This window comes from Vitis vinifera, chromosome 16, assembly GCF_030704535.1.
Source record: "Vitis vinifera cultivar Pinot Noir 40024 chromosome 16, ASM3070453v1".
In the NCBI taxonomy this organism is placed as follows: Eukaryota; Viridiplantae; Streptophyta; class Magnoliopsida; order Vitales; family Vitaceae; genus Vitis; species Vitis vinifera.
The window spans coordinates 20441369-20466309 of NC_081820.1; the positions used below are offsets into that span (position 1 = coordinate 20441369).

A 24941-nucleotide genomic window follows, 5' to 3' on the forward strand; every position below is an offset into this window, starting at 1 on the left:
CTAATATTTATAATTTATATTATTATAATAATCTTTATTTTAAATTTTTTTTTAAGTATTTTTAGAGGACAACGACATTAGACATTAAATTGTGTCTATATTTAGAGTCATGTTTGATTGTGATTCTATAAAGCGTTTTTAGTGTAAAAAGTGCTTTTAAAATAAATTTAAGTGTTTGATAAAATTTAAGAAATATTTTAAAAAATATGAAAAATTATTTATAAAATTAGAAAATGATTGAAGTGGTTTTTCAAAATTTTAAAAGCGTTTTCTAAAATTTTTCAAATACCTATTTTTTTGGTAAAAAGGTTTTCTAGAATCATTACAAAACAAGTTCTTATCATGTCCTCTAAGTAAACACTTTCATTAAAAATTATTTCGAGTAAAAATATTATTAAATGCAATCTTAAAGTGAATTTGACAGTATTTCTATTCGAAGTATTTTAAAAATAAAAAACATTATAAAGTGATTTTTCAATATTATAAATGATTTTTAAAAGTATTTTTTAAAATTTATTAAATATCTTATTTAAAAATATTAAATTAAATTATAAACGCTTGTAAAAATCATTATCAGAATACTTAATATTATTTTATTTTTATGGAAATAGATACTTCCTCTTTTAGATTATTAAATTTATTAAACAATACAACTCCTTGGACGGGGTCAAACAAAAATTTAATCCTTCAAAGCTCCTTAAATTTGACTTGACCAACTTGGTAAAATCAAATCTCAACTCAAATTTGAAAAACAAAATATTATTGAATTGAACTCTTGGGTCCGCTTATTTGACACGTAACCCATTTTAATTTAATTTTGATGACTCGGATTTGATGGGTATTTTTTGTCCCGATCCCAAAAGTTAGTTGTTTGTCCTTGGTGTGGCAGAACTTATGTGAAAGTGGCGCAATATTTGTCATGAGAATATAAAGGGTGGTACCACTTTTATAATAGAGACGCCCCTGTGAGGCTGCACATGTCATTTTATTATTGTATGCCAACCACAAGTAGTGGGGCCCACCCCTGACCCTTCAACTTTTTTGAATGCACACGTGGTTGGCCCCCACCCACGTTCAATTTTTATTGAATTTATCAATTATTTTCTATTTATTCTAGGTCTCAAATGGAAGTTTGGGAAATGATAAGAAACGAAAAAAAAAAGGGAAAATCTAAAAATAAATTTTATCCTATTAAGACTTTTAGATTATATTTCATTGGGAAAAATTTGAGACAAAAATGTTAAAGAAAGAAAATAAAAATCAAATTTAAAATAAATAAATTATTTTTATACATCACTTCAAATTCATTTCATATATTTTTTTTTCTTATATATAAATATTAAATAATGTAAAAATATATAAATTCTTAACTACTTTTAATTATATTTTTTTTCATATTTTTATAAAGAAATCAAATATAAGAAAATTATTTTTTTATTTTTTTATTACTTTTTGACAACCAAATGTAACTTTATTTTTTATTTTATAATTAATATTAATTTTTATGTTAGGTACAAACCCCTCTTACTTTTCATTTTGTACTTAATTGATGTATTGAAAATTGATCTTCACTTGAAAAAAAAAAAAAAAGTTTGTGTTGTTTTGTCAAGCTTCATAAAGTTTTTCAAGTGGAATCTGACTCCAATGCTTATGATTTTCACAACTATATGAATGAAACATAAATGATAATGATGGTCCATATAATGGGATTCCATATTTTTTCTTTTTTCAATTTTATATTTTGATGGGTAAGGTTAATGGGATTCCATTTTTTTTATATATATTTCTTAAAACAAAAAGCTACATCATGATTGGGTATTTTCCTTTATCATGATTCATAGGAATATGCCAAATTACCCGACATATTCACAAGCATATTATTATTATTATTAGTATACAAATGAGTATTTGATTGATTGAATATGATATAAGATATGATAAGAGAAAAGATAATATATTTTATTTTATATTTGCTTAGTAATGGAATAAGATAAATTACTTTATCGTTTATCTTATTTTATCTTATGTTGAGATAGGATAAGGAGTGGGATAAAAATATTCATATTTATCATCTTTTTTTTATTCTTTCCGCATTGAATATGTTAATCCTAAGTTAATGTTTAAAATTTATTTTATAAAATAAAAAATTTTGATAAAAAATAAAACTTGTGGTTGAAAAAGGAGAAATAAAAAATATTTATGAAATATATTATAAAATGATATTAATATAATATTAGTAATATATGTATTATTGAATAACATAATATATAAAAAAATTATAAAATTTAAATATTTTAATCATAAATATTATAAATGAAAAATAAATTTCATATTATTTTTAATTATTAAATATTGGAATATAATTTTTATTTTTATTTTAAACAAATATCGAAGATTGAAAAGATAATATATTAAGATTCATGTATATTAGATTTAATATCATCATATTGTTAACCCCAAGAGTTCTTCTAAGTAAGTTTTGATAATAACAAATCATGGTTAGTTTTCTAATAAATTTAAATCCAGATGAGTTTGGGGTGTTACTGAAGAAATTCAATTAGAAAATCAAGTTAGATCAAAGAAACTCAAAGATAATCATTTAAGGATTAAAGAAGTGCAAGATCAAGTATGCTTAAAGGTCTTTCAAGTTTAGGAATCCTATATGAGATGTTCACTTGGGTGTACTTAGGATTTTAAATTCAATCCATGCATATTTTTCATACTCATCTTTAAGTCTTGAAAGTGCATATATTTATACGCTCAAGTTTTGATCCAAAACTTTAGGCAATAATCTTTCAATTACGTATCATCAAGTGATTAAAATTGTTGCCTAAGTGGTAAAAAGTTTTAAACCTGAGAAGGATGGGTTTTCTAGTTAGGGAATAAGTCAACCAGTTACTTTTTCTTGGTCAAGGTCTGATCAAGGGGGCATTGAATTTTTGTCTCTCATCCAATAAACTTGTCTTCTCACCTTCCCAATCGAGCTCCCAACGGTTACTTGTTAAATATTTAATGCCCAAGGGTTAGCGAACCAATTGACTTGAGCTTGAAAAAGCCCGTTGGAGCACTTTTTAGTATCCCAAATTGGAAACTTATAAATTGAGAGCTCTATTTCATTTATAAAATAGAGAATATTTGTTTTAAATTTTTTACCAACCTATTTCTCATATTAAAAATCTCTCATTCTTTTTTTGTGCATTTAACTCTCATTTGCAAATCAACCTAGTGCATTTTAGTTATTCATCCTAGCCTTCTTGTTTCTTGTTTATTAATTGTGTTAGGTTGAGTGTTCTTCTAATCACATTTATTGAAGTGAGGATCAAATGTTAATCTTCAAGTTTAGGATAGACTTGAACAATTGATCGTAATGTTTATTGGAGTCGAAAATCCAATTGTAAAGACTTAAGAGTTTGATGGAAGCTTCAAATTAGTAGAACCTTCATTTGAGAGGAACTTAAGGAGGATGAACATAGACGAAATTGATAGAATCACTATAAAGTTTTTCAAGTAAAATATGACTCAAATATTTATGATTTTCACAACAATATGAATAAACACATAAATGATGGTCCATGTACAAACTTGAATGATAAAGCTAATGGGATTTCGTCTTTTTTCCTTTTTTCAATATTCCATATAGAAACTTGAACGGTCAAGGTAATGTGATTCCATCTTTTTTTTTTTTTTTTAATTTTATATTTTGAAGGGTAAGGTTAATGGGATTCCATTCCTTTTTTTAAAAAAAATTATATTTAATGCAAAAGCTACATCATGGTTTGCTCTTTGTTCTTCTATCATGATTCACATGGCATATGACAAATCACCTGACTCTAGATATTATTATTATTGTTATCTTACAAATGCATTGATTGAATATAATATAAGATAAAATAAGAGAGAAAATAACATATTTTATTCTATATTTGGTTGGTAATGGAATAAGATAAATTACTCTTTCTTTATCTTATCCTATATTTAACCAAATATGAAATACAATAAATAGTGAGATAAATTATTCATATTTTTTATATTCTTTCCACATAAAATATATTAATCCTAAGTTAATATTTAAAATTTATTTTGTAAAATAAAAATTTTGATTAAAAATTTAAATTTGTGGTCAAAAAAAGATTAAAAAAAATTGTACAATAAAAAATTAAATTTGTAGTAAAAAAAGAATTTATAAAATATATTATAAAATAATACTAATATATGTATTCTTTAATATATAAAAAATGAATAAATTAAATAATATAATATACATTTGTTTTTATTTATAAATTTTAAATATTTTAACCATGAATATTGTGAATGAATAAATAAACAAACAAATAAATAAATATTTACTAAATTTTAAATTATTGAACAATTTTATAGAAATTTCATAATTTTTTAGCGGATGATATTTTAGGATATGTATATCATATCCACGTAATATTCAACAATTATGTATATCTTAAGATAAACATGTCATATCCCTGTAATATCCATGTAACATCCTTATAATATCCTATGATATTATATATAATGCTTTTTTTTTATTTTACAAAAAAAAACATATAAGTATGACATAGTATATCTCATTAAATATAATAGATTGAGATATCAATGTCCATTAGATATAATATTAAAGAATATCATATCTCATTTAAAATGATATCCTAAAATATTCATATCATAGTCATATAATATTCAAAGATTATATATATCCTAGGATAAACATGTCACATCTATAAATTATTTTACAGTTATAAAAATCAAATGTGCAAAGAAATACATAACTTCAAACTCTTGAATATAATCAAGTCAAAATAAGTATATTATCATTTACTCTCCAAGTTAAAAGAGCCCCTCCATGTAATGTTGGCATACTAATTATAAATTTGAGTCCAAGATTAGATAAGACTAATGTTAGTAAATTGTCAGGTGGTTTTCTATATAAATACTATTCATACATGAATAATGGACCCGGGGTCATGATTTTTTCCCTTTGTCAACTTTTCATTATTAATAATGACTTGATGTTTCTCTCTTACTTTTTTTTTTTTTACATCAATTTCTCAATAAGATCAATGCGTGATGGATCCCGTATTTGTTGTAGCTTATATATTCACATATGCAACTTTCTTGATTGCATAGCTAGAACAAGGCAAAGACATATGGGCTATTTCTAAGTTTTTGCGGCCACATAACATATTAAATTGGTTCAGACGATAATTGATTTTTTTTCTATTGGTTTTAACTCTCCTTTTATAATAAAATATTTTGAACACTTGAAAAGGTGAGGTTTTTATGACATTTTTTATGAATTACTAATTTGATGAAATCCTTATCTCATCAATTGTACGACATGGGTAACAATTTTTGTTAATATCATATCAAGAAATGAAAACATTATTAAAAACTTTAAAAGAGTTAGCATTATGTCATTATTGGTATATGATTCGACTTTATGTCACTATTGATATATTATTCGACATTTTGTCAGTATTGGTATATGATTCAATGTGAATAAGACTTTTCATTCTATTAGATCTAAAATTATTTTTTATAAAACAATTTTCCCACCCCTAAGGAAAGAAAAGCTGATTCTAGAAAAATGATATGAAATTTCTTGGATTTTAGAAAAACAACATGAAATTTTGAATATTTTACAAGCGATACGAGTTAAAGACAATTAATTAATATTACAACAAATAAATCTAAAATGTACTTGAAGTGTGAAAAAATCTAATGTTTTAATTGGATGATTAATATTAAATGGAAATAAACAATCCAAATAGAGTTAAGGTCGTTAGGAGAGAAGTATTTGTACATAGGGACAAGATCAATGCCTTTTGCCAACTTGTCATCAAGAGAGAAATATTTATTATCAACTTGTCATTGATTAACGACGTGATGTTTTTCTCTTCCATATTTTCATTTTTGACATCAATTTCTTAATAAGATCAATGCATGATATGCTCTATAATTTGTTGTAGGTTATATATTAACATATGTGACTTTCTTGATTGCATAGCTAGAATAGGGTAAAGACATATGGCTATTTCTAAGTTTTTGTTGTCACACAACATATTAAATTGGTTCCTCAACGATAATTGATTTTTTTTTCAATTGGTTTTAACTTTCCCTTTATAATCAAATATCTTGAACACTTAAAAAAGTGAGATTTTTATGACCTTTTTTTATGAATTGCTAATTTGATGAAATCTTTATCTTATCAATCGTAGAACGTGGATAACAAATGTTGTTAATATCATATCAATAAATGAAAGCATGATTAAAAGCTTTAAAAGAGTTAACATTATGTCACTATTGGTATATGATTCAACATTATGTCACTATTGGTATATGATTCGATATTATGTCACTATTAGTATATGATTTGACGTTATGTCCCTATTAGTATGTTATTCGACATTATGCCACTATTGGTATATAATTCGATGTGAATAAGACTTTTCGTTCAATTTGACTTAAACAATGGGCAAGGTGAATTATAGGAAATTCTCATACTTGTAAATTTTTCAACATATTTCAACTTTTTCCATTTTTTTTATTTTTAAAATTTTAAATTTTATTAAAAACAAATATAATTTATAAATAAAAATATTATAAATATTTATAATTTATTTTTATGAAAATTAATATTTTATTTATGTTTAAAATTTTGAAAAATAAAAAAATATCAAAAATAATTTTTTTTATTTAAAATTATGTTTAATCGCAAGTGGGACAAAGTCATATTTGAACTCATCCCCACCCCTACAACTCCAGGTTTTTTAAAACTTCTCAAATCTGTCCTGTTTATATTTATCTCAAACCTTCACATCTACTAAAGTAAGATTAAGTGAATAATTCAATTTACATATGCATTTTTACTCAAATATATATATATATAGAAACTGAGTTTAGAGATTGAAAAAAAAAAAACAAAGGATTTTAGTCTCCACAAACGATGGATGGATGAAATCAAAAGCAGCAAGCCGGAAGTCACTCCTAACAACTAGAAGCATAACATAATCTCCATTCAGAGATTAAACATGACCTTGATGGCATTACCCCCACGAGCACTGGTTTCAAAGGCTTCTTCCACGTCCTTCTGTGAGAAAGTAAACCTGTGGGTTATCAGGGGTTTAACATCAATCTTGCCACTCCTCAAAAACTCAAGGCAGAGCGGCCATGTGTTCCTATAGCGGAATATGCCAACGATATCGACCTCCCTGTTGCCCCAAAAGAAAAACCGCAATCAGTAAACATACAAAATCAAGCCCTAAACAAAAGTAGAAGCATAGAATAGAAAGAACATGGAGGTCAATGTAACTCTGTTTTAGCAAAAACAGAGCAGTGGGTGGGGTGGGGGGTGTTCTTCCCAAATTTAACACCTAGAAGTATGGTTAGTTTATTAATGGAACAGAGAAGGAAAAGAAAACCAACAATTCTGCAACTTCATGAATGTAGTTGACAAACAGAGAAATCATAGATCAAATACCTGGCAGCAGCTGGAGTGAGAGGAACAGTCATCTCACTCTGGGCCAAACCCACAAGGCAAACTTTGCCGCCTGCTCGAGTCGCGTTCAAAGCTGTTGACATGGTTTTGTTGAAGCCAACACAGTCTAAGCTCACATCAACTCCAGTAACCATTGTGCTTTGTATTTTTGCCACTTCTTCGTCTAGATCCTTCAAAGGTCAAAACCAGTTGTATTGTTAAATGGAAAGAAATGGAATCCCTTGGCAAATGACAGATTTTTAAGGCCTTAGGTGTATGCGATAACTCCTGGTTCAACACCCCTGATGCCTAGGCCTGAAATGAAGGACAGATACTTGTACATAGTTAAACCAAACCTGAATATTCGTTGAAACCCGGATAATGTCGTCTGCGCCAAGATCTTTTGCAATAGCTAGACGCTGATCATCTACATCCACAAGGACAATCCTCGGCGCTCCAAAAGCACGAGCAGCCAGCATTGTAACGAGGCCGATGGGGCCTGATCCCATGATCAGTACGTTGGTCTCAGGGCCAACATTAGCACGACGACAAGCATGGATGCCGACACTGAGCGGCTCACACATTGCTCCTTCCTCCAAGCTCACATTGTCAGGTAGCTTGAAACAAAGATTTGAAGGATGGACCACCTAGTACAAGAAAGAGCATATTGTCAAGGCTAGGCATCATCCCCAAATGGTCACTCCAAGTTCAAGGAAAACCCACATCAAATAAGACCCAACAAACCATAAAAACTAAAAGCTCTGTTTTCAACAGAGCAATTACCTGGTTAGCTAGAGATCCATTGGTTGGAGGAGATCCAAAAAACTTCATTTCTCTGCATAGATTGTATTGACCATTTCTGCAAAGACTGCATCGGTTACAGCTAATACCGGGCTCCAGAGCAACCCGGTCACCTACTACAAGATTCTTCACTTCACTCCCAACTTCTTCTATGATACCAGCACACTCATGTCCTATCACCATTGGCTTCTTCACAATAAAATTTGCGCACCTCATTGTCTGATAAGATTTAGAAAAAGAAAAAAAAGAAAAAACCCTCAATTATTCTTGAATCAGGAATGTATATAGCAGAAAGCAAGTGAGAGTTGCGGAGATGACTCCACCTTGAAGTGATGAACATCACTTCCACATATCCCTACAGCTTTGATCCTAACTTTAACATCATGGGGGCCTAAAACAACACAAAGTAAAAGGGAAATTAGGAAATGATACTTGAAAGAAAGAAAACATAAAGGGAGGAAAAGGAATAATACCCAGAGAAGGGAGAATGTAGGGTTGAATCTTGAGGGTCTTGATGCCCAGAAGCCAAGCTGCCATGTTCTCTTCTCCATGCTCCTTGCTTGAAACAGCATCCTCAGAGTTGCCTCCTTTCCCCATCTCTCTCTCTCTCCCTTGCTTTCACAATTCACACACACAGACCTCTTGTCCCTCGGTCTCAGCTTCTCACAGGCTTTATCAACCCGATGGAATCGATCCTTTTTGGTATACGTCCAATCACAGCCACAGTTGGTCAATTATTCTGATTTCCTTTTGTCCCATTAGTTGTTGTCGATTTAACTTTTCCTTTTATGAATGCTTTTTCTTCAAATTTATCTCCTGTAACAAAATGTCAGATTTTCTTTTCCTTTGTAGGTAAGCTGAAAGCTGTTTCCTCGTCATTTCCTCCTATTTCCACGTGTGAATTTTTTGTCATACATTTTCTCTCAATTTCTAGATAACGTAATCCTTTATTCCACCTCCACGACTATCCCATACTTGAAATCTACTTCAAAATTTAGATAAGGATGAAGTATTCAAGGAAATTAGGGTAATCGTTTTTAACGATGCACATTGGATGGGGCACATTGGATGGGGCTCCAAGTATTCTTTCTTTATATGTCAGTTTCCTACAATTTTATAGAGCACGTATTTAATAATACATGTTGGACAATGCTCCCTTGGGATATAATACATGTTGGATATATATCCCCTCCTCCCCCACTTGCCCTACCTGCCTCCCCCTTCTTTTTTTCTTCTTTTTTTTTTCTTAAATTTTATTTTCTTTTTTCTTTTTTCTTTTTCTCGTTGTGTGATAGCCATTGTCAATAATAATCGTCGACCCGCCGACCTAGCAACAGTGATTGCATCACTTTTTTTTTAATTTAAAATCTATATGTAAATACCTGAAATCATTAAAGGTATTTATGTCAAAAATAGATTATTTATCAAACAAAAACATAAAAAATATTAAATTTTTCATCTTTTGCAATCAATTAATTCAAAAAATAAAAAATAAAAAAATAAAAAAAATGTTTTTGTTTGATAAATAACCTATTTTTGAACAATTCTTTTCTAAATTTGGATAATATTTTTCTAATTTAGAATAATTTGAATGTGTATTTAATTTTAAATCAAATTTAATAATTTTGTAATCTTCTTGGTTTGGTATTCAAGATGTAACGCTTTCAATTACGTAACCCATTTTAATTTAATTTTGATGACTTGGCTTTGATGGGTGTGTTTTGACCCAATCCTGAAAGTTAATTGTTTGTCCTTGATGTCACAGAATTTGTGTGAAAAGTGATGCAATTTTTGCCATGAGAATATGAAGCGTGCTACTACTTCTATAATAATAGAGTCAGAGACTCCACTGTAAGGCTGCACATGTAATATGTTGTGTACGCCAACCCCAATTAGTGGAGCCCACCCCTCACCCTTCCAACTTTTTTGAATCCACACGTGGGTGGCCCCACAATTCCATTTAATGTATTATTATATTAAAATTTTTATTGAATTTATAAATTATTTTCTATTTATTATATGCCTCAAGTTGAATTTTGCAAAATGATAAGAAATGGAAAGAAAGGCTATAAAAATAAGAGAAAAGAAAATATGAAAAAACAAAAATTAATAAATTAATTTTACATATTATTTAATTTTTTTAAATAAAAAAATCAAATATAATTAAATTATTTTTTTAAGTTTTTTTCGAGAATTAAACATAATCTCATTCTTTTATCATAATATCTTTGAAAATACATATCATATTCTATCCCACCAATAAAATGAAATTATATAATATGACAATAAAGATAATAACATATTTGATACTTAATAGTGAAATATGATAAGTTATTTTATTATTTATTTTATCCTATATTCAATCAAATTTAATAGTGAGACATATTCTCTACTCTTCTTTAAAGTATGTTAATCAGAATATGAAATATATATGAGACATGTATCGTAAATTTATTTATTTGTTATTATTAATTCTTCATGATAATTAGTTAGATTATAAAATACTTTTATAGTATTTCATTTATAAATTACTTCACACTTACAAAAATCAAATATTAGAAGAAATACATAATTTCAAAAGAAATACAAAATATGTTATTATTTAGCTAAAAGAGTCTCGACCAATGTTAGTGGTCTGTCTGTGATTTTCCTAAATGAATATTATCCACTACATTAGTAGTGGACTTTCCTTTTATCAACTTGTCATTGATTAACTTTTGATCGTTCCTTTAATACTTTTTTTTTTTTTTTTGTAACATCATTTTCTTAAGAAGATCAATACATGATAGACTCCCCACTTTTCTATTGGTTATATATTCACATATGTAGGTGAGGCAAGTGAGATGACTCCACCTTGAAGTGATGAACATCACTTCCACATATCCCTACAGCTTTGATTCTAACTTTAACAACATAAGGGCCTAAAACAACACAAAATTAAAGGGAAACTATGAAATGATAATTGAGAAAAAGAAAACATAGAGGGAGGAAAAGGAATAATAATACCCAGAGAAGGGAGAATGTAGGGTTGAATCTTGAGGGTCTTGATGCCCAGAAGCCAAGCTCCCATGGTCTCTTCTCCATGCTCCTTGCCTGAAACAGCATCCTCAGAATTGCCTCCTTACCCCATCTCTCTCCCTCTCTCCCCTGCTTTCACAATTCACGCACACAGATGACAGACCTCTGGACCCTCTCTCACAGCCTTTATCCACCCAATGGAATCAATCCTTTTTGGTACACGTCCAATCACAGCCCACAGCTTGTCAATTATTCTGATTTCCCTTTGTGCCATTAGTCGTTATCAATTTAACTTTTCCTTCTATGAATGCTTTTTCTTCAAATTTTATCTCCCTGTAACAAAATGTCAGATTTTCTTTCCCTTCGGAGTTGAGCTAAAAGCTGTTTCCTCGTCATTTTCTCCTGGTGACTTTTTCCCATATTTGAAATTTACTTCAAATTAAATTTAGATAAATATGAAGCATTTAAGAAATTAAATTTGGATAATCGTTTTTAACGAGGCACATATATGGGGGTCCTAATATTCCTTTTAAATTGTCAGTTTCGTACAATCATATAGAGCACGTCTTTAATAACACATGTTGGACAATGGTCCCATGGCACATGATACATGTTGGGGTGTTTTAAATGGGTCGTCCTCTTTGGATGCTTTTTCTTTTACTACTCAAAAAGTAATTTTTATTTGAGAGGATTAAAAGTTTATGTCATTAGGTGAAATAGAAGCACTTTCAAATTGAATCACATGAGAAAGAGAAAAACCTTTAGGTTATGTTTATTCTCAAAAAATATTAAGAAAAAAAATATATAAAAAAAATCAAATATAATTAAAACTAATTAAAAACTTATATATTTTTAAATTATTTAATTTTTATATTAATGAGTTAAAATAAATTTGAAATAACAAAAAAAAAATTTATCAACTTTTAATCTATTTTTTATTTTTCTTCACTTTTTCTTTCATTCTACTTTCTTTCCTTTACATTTTCTTTTAAATTTTCTGAGAACCAAACATAGTCTTAGTAAAATTATATGTATAAAAGCATATAAAAGTTGCTACAAGCATGAAAATAATAACATATCATTATTTTAAGGCTTATAAGACTACCAATCTTATAAAAAAAATCATAAAAATATTCACAAAAAACTTTATATTCAATCAAAAAAACATCTCCATCAATTATCCATTGACCCCTTCTACTCCACTTGCCCTACCTGCCTCCCTCAATTTTTTATTTTTTATTTTTTAAAAAATAATTTTCCTTCTTGTTTTCTTTTTCTTTCCCATTGTGTGACAACCATATAGCCAATAATAATCGCCAACCCCACGACATTGATTGCATCAACCTTTTTCTCTAATTTAAAAAAATTGAGGATGAAAATGAAGGGAAAAGGAGGAAATGAATGGAGGAAAATGAAAGAAAACAAATAATTGAGAGGTTGTGTTTGGGTTTTGACGAGTGTCAGTCCATCTGAGTAAAAAAAAAAAAAATGTTATTTGATTAAAAAGTTCATAAAAAATTTAATTTTAAAAATCTAATCATTTCTTTTTCTTTTTTAATCATATTTGGATAAAAATATCTTTATTCTTTTTTTATAAAAATAATTATTTCTTTTAAAATTTACATATAATATTTGAATTAATTAAGGATATTTATGTACAAAAAACATAAACGAGATTAAATTTACAAGTATATGAATTATTTTATCATTTTAACCAATTAATTCAAAAAATATATTCTTTCATGCCTAAATAAAAGAATTGATTGATTAAAATTGATGAAATAATTTCCAAATTTGTAAATTTAATCATCTCCATTCTTTTTTAAAAAATAATAATAATACATTTTGGACATAAATGCATTTTGTCATTTCAAATATTTACATATAAGTTTTATAAGAAATGATTATTTTTATAAATAAATAAAAGTCAAATTGGGCAAAAAAAAATTTGAAGGGTTAAATTTTAAATTTAAGGTTTTGAAAACCCCTTTAATCAAATAACCCTAAATAATAAGAAGAAAGTGAAGAAATTTTGCATTCTTATCCTTTGTTGATAGCCAAAGTAAATTTGATGTGGTGATGTTATAGAAATAATTAACATAAGTTGACCCAATCCTACATCAACCTACCTGATGTAGATAATATGGACATTTGTTTTCTAGATTATATTTTTCTAATTTAAAATAATTTGAATGCGTATCTAATTTTTAGTAATCTTCTTTGGTTTGGTATTTAAGACGTAACGCTTTCAATTTCAATTACTTACCCATTTTAATTCAATTTTGATGACTTGGCTTTTTTGTCCAAATTCTGGAAGTTAATTGCTTGTCCTTGCTGTCACAAAATTTGTGTGGAAAGTGACGCAATTTTTGTCATGAGAATATAAAGCGTGGCACCACTTTTATAATAATAGAGACTCCACTGTGAAGATGCACATGTAATTTTCTGTGCACGGCAACCATAAGTTGCGGGGCCCACCCCTCACCCTTCAACTTTTTTGAATGCACACGTGGTTGGCCCCACAATTCCTTTTGATGTATTATTAAACCAAAATTTTTATTGAATTTATTAATTATTTTCTATTTATTATAGGTCTTAAATTAAATTTTGAAAATGATAAGAAAAAGAAAATCTAAAAATAAATTTTATCCCATAAAATTTGCTTCCTAAAAAAATTTGAAGAAAAATACAGAAAAAATATAATTAGACTTAAAATTAATAAATTATTTTTATATAATACTTTAAATTTTTAAAAAAAAATTAAATAATTTAAAAATATATAAAATTTTAATTAATTTGAATGATATTTGATTATTATTTTTAATTTTCATAAAAAATCATACCTAAGAAAATTCATTTTTCTTATTACTTTATAACTAATATTAATTTTTATCTTACACACTATCGGTTCTTCCTTTATTCCATACATAATTGTTTCATTGAAAATTGATCTTCATTTAAGAAAAAAAAAGTTTGTGTAGTGTTGTTGTGAAGGATGATAAAGTTTTTCAAATGGAATCTGACTCACTTGTTTATGATTTTCCACAATGGCATGAATAAAATCATAAATGAAGGTCCATATAGAAACTTGGAGGTTAATGGGATTCCAACTTTTTCTTTTTCCCAATTTTATATTTGAATACATAGGCCCTTTGTTTCTTTATAGTGTGATTCATAGGGAATATGCCAAGATGTCCATAATTATAAAAATATCCAACAAAGTCAGTAGAGATATTTACGAACATATTTTTTTTTGTCATTATATATAATATGATACAAAAAATTTTATTTTTTAAATTTTAAATATTTTAATCATGAGTATTATTGATGAATAAATATTTACTAAATTTTAAATTAATAGACAACTTCTAAATATCAATAAACATAAGAGAAATGTTATTTTTTTAAGCAAATATTTGAATGCAATAAACTTTTTTATTTTAAACAAATATCATAAAATAATATTTTTAATTTCATTTTTCTATTTATTTTAAAAACTAAATATAAGTTTATATAGCGTATTTTATTAGATATAATGTTCAAAGATAGTACATCTCATTAAAGATAATATATAGTATACACATATCTTATTTAATGGGATATAATATCTTAAAACGCAAAAAAAAAAAAAAAAAGAATATGTATGTATATTTAACAATTCTCTATAAAATAAAATAAAATTATAAACATATACATCTCTTGGATAGATGGAATTTGAAATGATTAGTGATTAAGTGTATTTACGTCAAAACTCTTGACGTGACTTGTGAGTGAAAAAAAATGATTTGTTTATATATATTGACATATTGTAACATATTGTAAGTATATATATATATATATATATATATATATATATATATATATATATATATATACTTATATATATATACTTATATATATATATATATATTAATTATGAAAAAATTACAAGATGTTTGTTTTATATCATGATAAATTTTCTTAAAATTTTGATTAATGAACATATTTAGATCATAATCAAAATTGAGTAAAAATTATAAAGTCTTCATTACAATTAGTTAGATTATGAAATATTTTTGTAGTATTTCATCTATAAATTACATTATACTTACAAAAATCAAGTGTTAAAAGAAATACGTCACTTCAAACTCTTAAAGAAATACATAGTAGAGGATGCTATTATTTTCTCTTTAAGCTAAAAGAGTCCGACCAATGTTAGTGGTCCATCGGTGATTTCCCTACATAAATATTATCCACTACATTAATAATGGACTCAATGTCATGTTTGCTTTCCTTTTTGTCAACTTTTCATTGATTAACGACTAAATGTTTTTCTATTGCATTGACTTTGAAGAAATACAAAGTTGAATATACTATTATTTTCTCTCTAAGTTAAAAGTGTCTGTCAGGTGATTTCCCTACATAAATATTATCCACTACATTAATAATAGACCCAAGGTCATGTTTATTTTCTTTTTGTCAACTTGACATAAATATTATCCACTACATTAATAATCCATATGGCTATTTCCAACCATCTCCTTATACTAAATATTTATTTATTGGCCCCACACAACATGGATATATCCATATATGTGGTAACTTAAATGCTATTTATGGTAGTACAATAATATCGTGAAGATCAGTTAAATAAACAATGATAATCACCTTTTTAATTCATTCAAATGTATTCAATTCCTAAAACAAGTCGTCAATGTGTATTACTAATGTCAATAATCTAATCATAAATCATATATAATATCCTCTATCAAATATAATCTAACCAACTTATATAAAGATAATATTACTTATATTGCACAAATTAATAAAGGATTTGTAAAAAGCTACAAAATTAATTGTATTCCCTCCAAAATCTTTTATATTCATGTCTTCCAAGAGAAAAGTGAAAATGATTAGTAGATCCGATTGTTATAATTTAAAAGATTCGTCCACAAAAGCATTATCATCTATTATATTGAAAGAGTTAAGATTCATTATCGAAATGCGAGGATTTTGAGATCCACAAATTGAAGTATTGAAGAAATTATAAATAGATCGATATGAGGGAGAAAATACTGATATTGAGAGATTGTTGTATTTTTTTCCATCTTCTAGGTTTTGTGAGTTTTATTAATAAGGTTTTTAACAAAACGATTTTAATGATCAAATTATTTTTAAAAAATATTATACTTCTTTTCTTTCCTCAACATGTTTTTCTCATTAGATTTTCCTTAATAAGATTTCAACGAGATAACAAAAGGAGAGAGCGGGGAAGAAGTCTAATGTTAGTACTTATTGAAACTCCTTTTATCATCCCACATGGGAGGAATGGTAAAAATATTCTTATGACTAGTTAAGGGAGAGTGTTGTGAAATAAGAAATTGTGTTACAAGAATTTGCCGGAATATGATAATTTGTAAATGATCATGAACAACATAGTTCCTAGTATACATAATTAATTCAAATTTCATCCCGATCATCTATAAAAGGGAGACCTACTAATAAAATAGGTGAATGATTCTCTCTTTAAGCATTCTATTTGTTCTTTTTCTAGTTTTACTACTCAAATTCAAAATCCACCCATGTAAGTTATAACTCCTTTGACACAATCAACCTAAATTTAATCCAAATAAAACTCTTTCAACATGACTAAGAGTGCATTTGATAATAATTCTAAAAAGTGTTTCTATTTTTTCTAAGGAAATTTTAATTTTTTTAATATTAGAAAAGCTATAAACGCTTTCTAAAATCACTGTCAAACACACTCTAATTTAAATCTAACTTGACCAACTTGATCTAACCGAAACTCAATTCAAATTTGGAAAAAATAAGGTCGGACTTGGGTTGGATTTCTCGAATTAAAAGGCAGTTGGAATTTTAGGTCTGGATTGGATTTGATTAAACGCAAACCGGACCAAACCTGCAACCTTAGGTGACCTCCACATCAAACAGCCCACTCTCCCCCCACACTGAGGCCCAGTCAGAAAGGCCCAATTAGGACCAAACATGTAGCCTTAGGTGACGTCCACATCAGACAGTGTCCCCGGTCCCCAACATCAAAGCCCATTAACATGAGGCCCAATTACAACCAAATCTGTATACTTAGGTGAACTACTCTCCCCAACACAAAAAAAAAGCCCAGTAAAAAGAGGCCCAACTACCCACCAAACAGAATTGGCCCAAACCAATTTGGGACCACATTGACGCAATCCTTGCCTGAAACCGAAAGTGAAAGCCACGAAAAAGTTGATGGATGATGTCCAAGGCGGTATATAAAATATGGGCCTTCTTAAAACATATGGTGCTTATCTGCCACCTGTGGCTTAAATTCACATGAATACTCCAGATTCTTCTTCTCTTTCACATATTTTCATTTAAATTTAATTTTAAGACCTCAAATTCAATTACAATAAATTTAATTTTTAGTTTTTTTTTTTCACATATTTGTAAATTATAATTAACTGCATTTTATATTAACGTATTTAGGATAATAATTCCAAGCAAGGTTATCGTAAGTTTATTCATTCTTATCTATTTTATTTTAGAAATTAGAATATTATGGTGATTGATTTTTAAGATTTTATTTCCTTCTATTTTATTTTAATATTTTTAATAATTTTAACAAATTTTAATAAATATTTATATAATTAATTTAATTACTCCTATATTATCTAAATTGTTTCCGCTAGAAGATAAGAAGATAGAGAAAAACAAATCAATAAAAAAAATAATTGGATTGGTTGAGGGTGATCCTAGAAAACCTTTTGCTGCTGTGTCTTCCGTCACCTCAGAGGAGTCTCACTGAGTTACTGAGAAGAGATTAGGGAGAGAAAAAATGGGAAAAGGAGGGATGTCTCAGGGCGGAGATGGAAGAGGTGAAGGAGAAGAGAACATGGCAGCATGGCTTCTTGGGGTTAACAACCTCAAGATCCAACCTTTCATCCTCCCTCCTCTTGGTAATCATCCTTCTCTCTCTTTTTTTTAACGTAACTTGATATGATGAAATTGCTGTTCTTGAGTTTGATGTTTTTTTTTTTTATATATTTGGATTAAATTTTATTTTTTTCAAGTAGTTTCTTGATGACCTTTTTTCGCTTTTCCTCAATTTCTTTCAAACTTTTTATTTTTCTCTCTTTTTTCTTGTTGATTTTTTTTTTTGGAAGGTCCTCATGATGTTAGAGTTAGGATGAAGGCTGTTGGTATATGTGGAAGTGATGTTCACTACCTCAAGGTAAAACCCTCCTGAGATTCAAAAATTTTGTATATTCTTTTGGGATTCAATTGGACTATGTTTGGTTGCTGAGACAATGAAGGAAAAGGCAAAGAAATAAAATATTGTCAATCTTAAGTGTGTTTATGTTCTGAAAGGGGCAAAGAAATGAATTTTTCATGTCTGGAAGCACAGATAGTGGGGGAATATACAACTGATAGCTACAGGTGTACTTTATTTTCCTCTATTTTCTGAGCAACCAAACAAAGGGAGTATTTAAAATAAAGGGGTCCCCCCTTTGTTCCCTCCATCTATTGACCTCTAGTCTTGTGATTGGTATTTTCAGAAATTGAGATGTGCAGATTTTATTGTTAAAGAGCCTATGGTGATCGGCCATGAATGTGCTGGGATCATTGATGAAGTTGGTCCCCAGGTGAAGTCTCTGGTGCCAGGGGATCGAGTGGCATTGGAGCCTGGAATCAGTTGCTGGCGATGCCAACTCTGCAAAGAAGGCCGATACAATCTGTGCCCTGAGATGAAATTTTTTGCTACACCTCCTGTTCATGGTTCTCTTGCCAATCAGGTTAAGAACCCTCGAGCCTTAAGCTTTGCAAGATATAATCAAATTAATGAATCTACTTGTTTTGTATAGTATTCCCTTGCACAACAATTCATAGCTGTCTGACTTAGAAATTTTATGATCGTGATTCAAAGAGCATTAAACCACGATGATGAAATCACTTGATCCCATTCTTGTTTTGTGAGGCACAGATGCAGGATAAAAATTTCTTAAAGCATCAAAATATTAATTTGAAGACAGTGAATTGAATGGTCTTTCAACTCTATTGGGAAAACTCTTTAACCTTTAATCAAATTTTAAAACTCAAAAGACATCAAATTATTTGGACTTAAGATTAAATTATGGCTCATGATATCAATAAGAAAAGGGATTATCATAAGATCTGGACATTGATATAAGGTTTGATAGTAGCAGTCAAGTAGATATCTGGGGTTTGATGACATAAGATGAAGTAAACCGAAAGATTCATTTAGGCCAACCTGAATTAGTTGAGGTAATTTTTTGTTGGGTTTAGTATGTTGTATGCATACCTTTCATATTCATATTTCTTGGATATAATGTGTAGCATTAAAAATCATTTGCATTTTTTTTATTGTGGGTCGTGCAGATTGAACCCCGTATAAAAGTTTGGGGGAATTAGAGGCTGTCTTAATGAAGCATTCTTTCCTGTATCAGGTTGTGCATCCTGCAGATCTATGCTTTAAACTGCCAGACAATGTGAGCTTGGAGGAAGGGGCAATGTGTGAGCCATTAAGTGTTGGTGTTCATGCTTGTCGCCGTGCTGATATAGGTCCAGAGTCGAATGTATTGGTCATGGGTGCAGGGCCAATTGGGCTTGTTACAATGCTTGCAGCTCGTGCTTTTGGAGCACCCAGAATTGTCATTGTGGATGTGGACGATTACCGGTTATCTGTTGCAAAGGATCTTGGTGCAGATGAGATTGTTAAAGTTTCGACAAATATTCAGGTTCTAATATTTCCATCTTAAAAAATTCTATTCATTGCATCAGTAAATAATCTGCTTCAAATTCCTTTCAATCTACAGGATGTAGCTGAAGAAGTGGTGCAGATACATAAAGCTATGGGAGCTAGAGTGGATGTGAGCTTTGATTGTGCCGGCTTTGATAAAACCATGTCAACCGCTCTAAGTGCCACTTCTACTGGTGGCAAAGTTTGTCTTGTGGGGATGGGGCACAATGAAATGACGGTTCCGCTTACTCCTGCTGCTGCAAGGTACTTGATCTAATTTTTCATTGTGAAAGTCTTGGAGTTGGAAACATGGTCACAAATTTAGGGTTTATGAATCTTTTGGAGCCGGAATTGATTTGGTGTTCAGGATTTCATTAGAAATTTTTTGGGGAAAAATTGAGAAGCTAATGGCATGGAAAAAGAGCATGTAGAAGCATTCAAGGAGTGATTTCAAGCAAAGAGGAAGAAATGGATTACAAATGGTTTTAGTGGGAAAAATGATGCATTTTGTCATTCTGCGTTACTATTTGGAAGAAATTTAGAATTTCTGCAAATGATAGGTGTGTTTGGTTCTCAAGGAAATTGGATGAATTTTCTTAAAGAAACAAACACACCCACTTTGGATTGAAAGATGAGCTTGATGGGAGTGTAAGTGGCTGTTGCCTGGTTTCTCCAAAACCTAAAATGACAATTTAGGTTTAAATAGTGAGGAGAGAATTCAATCCAATTGCTAAAATTTCACATAGTACTGAAGCTGGATTGATCAAACTTGAGGTTGGATCGATTAGGAAACAAGGCACAAAAAAACTTGGCTAGAAACAACTACCCAAAGCTTCTTTTTCAAAAAAATTAACTAAGATAACCATTAATTTGAAAGATCCCATTGATTCATTTTTGTTCGTTCACCACCTCAACTACTTTGGTCTTTAAGCGTTTTCGACAACCTTGATCTTCATTAGTCAAGTAGTCCAAGGGAGGATTCAAAAGACCCCGAGCAAGGAGTAAGCATGGGACTTTTAATCCAGAATTATCAACCTAGCTAAATAACTTACAGTCCGATACAAGGAATCTTTCTCAAGATCCGTAATTGAAGTTTGAGAGTGGAAGAATTTTCAAAACTTATGATTTGATGACATGAATCCTCACTTTGTTTTCCTTCCCTTGTGTGTTTTTATGTACTTAGTAATTACAATCTTATTTTACGAATGGCAGGGAAGTTGATGTGGTTGGTGTGTTCCGGTACAAGAACACATGGCCGATATGCATCGAGTTCCTGAGGAGTGTGAAGATCGACGTGAAGCCCCTGATAACACATAGGTTCGGCTTCTCCCAAAGGGAGGTAGAAGAAGCCTTTGAAACCAGTGCTCGTGGTGGTACTGCCATTAAGGTCATGTTCAACCTCTAGACTCAGCCGGCCTGCTTTTATGTAAATATTTATTTGAATAAAATGGATTTAAAAATAAATGGTATGAATAAAACAGTCTTACCAGTCTAGATGGTGATGTGATTTCCATAAATTGTAGTCTCTACCAATCACTATGTAGAAATAGTTGCTATGGTAAAATCCCTTAATAGTTTGATGTTTTATTCTCTTTCAAATTCTCTGTAGTTGTTGACTCTACATTCTTAATTCTTGATTACGAAGAAATCATCACAATAATCACAATTGTAATCTTGATTAAAATACGTCTATTCAATTAAGAGAAGTCGATTGCATGTAAAATGTTAGGAACTTTTTTTTCTCCAATTCATCGACGACAACTTCCACTGTTATGGTTGGTTCTTACAAAAGATGGGAGCAAAGACTAGTGTAGTTTATACGGTGGGACTCGGAAAAAGATTACAAGTTTGAGTCATTGGTGTTTTACAACTTAAAACATAAATGAGTTGGTGGTAATTAGGTGTCATAAAGTTTGATACGATTTGTTAATATGATTCGAATTTAACACACTTTTCAAGGTTTGATTTGAGTATAATCATATTTGAATTAAATTCATATAGGCTTGTATAACTCTTTTAATGAATAAGAAGTTATTTTTGTGTCAACTTGTATAACATAAATTTGATTTGAATTAATCTGTTTAATGATCATGTTGATTAACTTAATTATAACTATAAAATATTGAACTCATATTTGGCTAAGTTTAAGTTTACTTTTAATAAATATATGATTTGTGTCATAAACATGTTCGATTGGGATATTATTCATATAAACTTATACAAGATTTAATTCAATTTAATTATTAAATAAATAGGTGAATCTGAGCATTAAATGAGTTACAAAATTTTATTATTTGTGTCAAGTTTGGGCTCAACACAAGTTCTCACACCTAGTCACCCTACAAATTGAATCCTTCCACTCGATAGAAAATTATCTTAATGTAAGTGTAGACCCCCTCAAAAAACGAATGGCTTTCCTTTTGTTTATGACCACCCAGGGAAGAGCTAAAAATCTCATTTTTGAAGTGAGGGGGACCCCATGCTAGAAAGGGCAAGCAGCGTAGGACACGTGGGAGAGGATGTGACGATTGCCATGGCGGTGGTTGGAGCTTCAGAAGGTGATGGCAAGAACATGGAGTAGATAAGGGGACGTCTCTGACCAAGAGCGGGAGGGATAGTTGAGGTTACAGAGGGAGGGTTGTGGCCTAAGAAAAATGAGAGAAAAGTGGGTAGAGAAGAAACCCTGGGTTTGAGGAGAGCATTCTAGGTATGACCACTGGGCCACTCGTTTGCTTTGTTGGATTTACTCTTTATACACATGCTCTGTTTTTGGTTTTGTTCTTGGATGTTTTGTTCTCTTGTAAATATCTGGTGCTTTGCTCCTTCCCGAACTTGACGTATCAAAATCACGTTGTTATTTCCTTTGGATTCCACCGGCTCTTAGCACTTTGGCTGTCCATGAGGTAGAGCTAGGTTCGCACTCTGTTTTTCTTTTTTTTTTCCTTTTTGTACGTTTTTTTATTCTTCCCTGGTTATGTCTCTGTTTCGGGATGATGGTGGAGTGATGTCCTGAAGGGCCAAGTTGATGGGATTGGAGGAGTTTGGTTACGGAGGGGGATGACCATGATCATCAAGAAGGGGTCACCGTCACATGAGCTACCACCAAACGATGTGTTGAAAGGTTGCAGACGTGGTGAACGAGGATGGTGACGACGGAGACTAGTCAACGACGCCCTCGGTGTGCATAGAGGGAGTCGTGGTTGTTTACGAAGCATGGGATCCCGATGAGCGTCGCCTTCCTTAATCCTAGAACCTGGAGGAGAATCTATAGACCAGCGCCATTGCTGGATACTCGGTGCAGCTGCTGGAGGCGAGGTTCAGAGCGGCGACGGCAGGGCCTTTGACGGAGCTGTACAGAGGTGAGCATCCAGCGAAAAGAAGGCGGCTGCATGGAGGTTGGTTGCTGCTCTGAAGGCGTCCTCTCCGTCGCTCCTACTCCGGAGCTCCGACGATGTCTTCGGCTCCAGGGATACACTTCCCTAAATGTAGTCCCAGTCTTCAATCCGCTCTCCCCTTGATTGCCACTCTGCCCATCAAATCGCCGCTGTCGGAGACAGAGACGACGGAAAATCCTTTTTCCTCCACGACGCCCTCCCTGAGTACCTAAATTTCGCTTCAAGCAGCAACCCCCACCCCTTTCCTCAATTTCATCACAGCCATCATCGATATGCAAGCCCTGTTCCTCACCGCCAACTTGCTACCCATTAACCATCAACCTAGCTTTTTAAAAATGAGGTGACGACATCCCTTGATCTTCATGGTAGATATTTTGGGTTGTGGGTCTCGTTGGTAGGCTCCCAAGGCATTAAGTTGTGGGCCCAAGCTGCTTCATGTGGGCTTTAAGCCTCATCCTTTGAGTTTAGGCTAGATTAGTGTAGGCTCCAATGGGCCAAGTTTTTGGCCCTCTTAAGTCCTTGTTTCTTTAATGATGCAAATATAATTTTTATGAAGGTTCTATCCTTAAATAACCTTTCAAAATTCGTTTTTAAATTTAATTATACAAAATACCATTTTCGAAGCAATTTCCTAAAATTTGGTTTTAAATTTAGTTCATGAAACTTTGATTCCCGAAAATTCAATTTATCTAAACTTCGTTTTTTTTAAAAATTCAATTTTCCAAGTTTCCATTCTTGAAATAATTTTCTAAGGTTCTAATTTTAGGTCTAGTTCTCCAAGATCCAAATTTTTAAATTTAATTCTCCAACAAAATTCCACAATTCCGAATTTAATCTTTTTTCACAACTCCATTTCCTTTCAAATCAAATCTTCAAAAATTTTATTCTCAAATAAATCTTCAAAATGCCATTTTCTTATACTTAATCCTCAATTTTTCACTTTCAAATAATTTTTCAATATTCTGACTTTCGAATTTAATTTCCAATTCCAATTTTTCACACTTATTTATTTAATCATTACTATTTTCGTTATTATTAGCATTATTTCATTTATTTATTTCCTTTAAAAATTTCAATCATTAAAGTTCAATTCTTCAAAAATCTGACTTCCAAATTTAATTTTTCATCTCAAAAATTTCATTATTCACATTCATTCGTTTAAATATTATTTTTGTTATTATTATTATTATTCCATATTTATTTATTTATTTTAAAATTTTCAATCATTAAAGTTCAATTCTTCAAAAATTTGACTTCCAAATTTAATTTTCAATCTCAAAAATTCCACTATTCACTTTCATTCGTTTAAATATTATTTTCGTTATTATTATTATAATTCTATTTATTTATTTATTCATTTCTTTTAAAAATTTCAATCATTAAAATTCAATTCTTCAAAAATTTGACTTCCAAATTTAATTTTCAACCTAAAAAATTCCACTATTCATGTTGATTCATTTAAATATTATTTTCGTTATTATTATCATTATTTCATTTATTT

At 30.0% G+C, this 24941-nt stretch overlaps 2 protein-coding genes across 5 annotated transcripts; one reads left to right on the plus strand and one right to left on the minus strand.

The window, feature by feature from the left end:
• Positions 1 to 6875: 6875 nt before the first annotated feature.
• On the minus strand, positions 6876 to 11559 carry LOC100232980 (L-idonate dehydrogenase). Of its 3 annotated transcripts, none has more exons than XM_059743303.1 (7): positions 11297 to 11559; positions 8764 to 11211; positions 8614 to 8681; positions 8273 to 8509; positions 7846 to 8136; positions 7493 to 7680; positions 6876 to 7223 (listed from the first exon to the last, which is right to left on the minus strand). In XM_059743303.1, the coding sequence occupies exons 2-7, from the start codon at positions 8885 to 8887 to the stop codon at positions 7031 to 7033; spliced, it is 1101 nt and encodes a 366-aa protein (XP_059599286.1). In that variant the 5' UTR covers positions 8888 to 11211; positions 11297 to 11559; the 3' UTR covers positions 6876 to 7030.
• Positions 11560 to 17603: 6044 nt separating this feature from the next.
• On the plus strand, positions 17604 to 21644 carry LOC100265888 (sorbitol dehydrogenase). 2 transcript variants are annotated; one of them, XM_002269859.5, is made up of 6 exons: positions 17604 to 18243; positions 18451 to 18518; positions 18844 to 19080; positions 19753 to 20043; positions 20122 to 20309; positions 21258 to 21644. In XM_002269859.5, the coding sequence occupies exons 1-6, from the start codon at positions 18123 to 18125 to the stop codon at positions 21448 to 21450; spliced, it is 1098 nt and encodes a 365-aa protein (XP_002269895.1). In that variant the 5' UTR covers positions 17604 to 18122; the 3' UTR covers positions 21451 to 21644. The 2 variants fall into 2 exon arrangements, with proteins under 2 accessions (XP_002269895.1, XP_019081612.1); XM_019226067.1 differs by lacking the exon at positions 18451 to 18518 and having other exon boundaries at positions 17984 to 18243.
• Positions 21645 to 24941: the final 3297 nt, after the last annotated feature.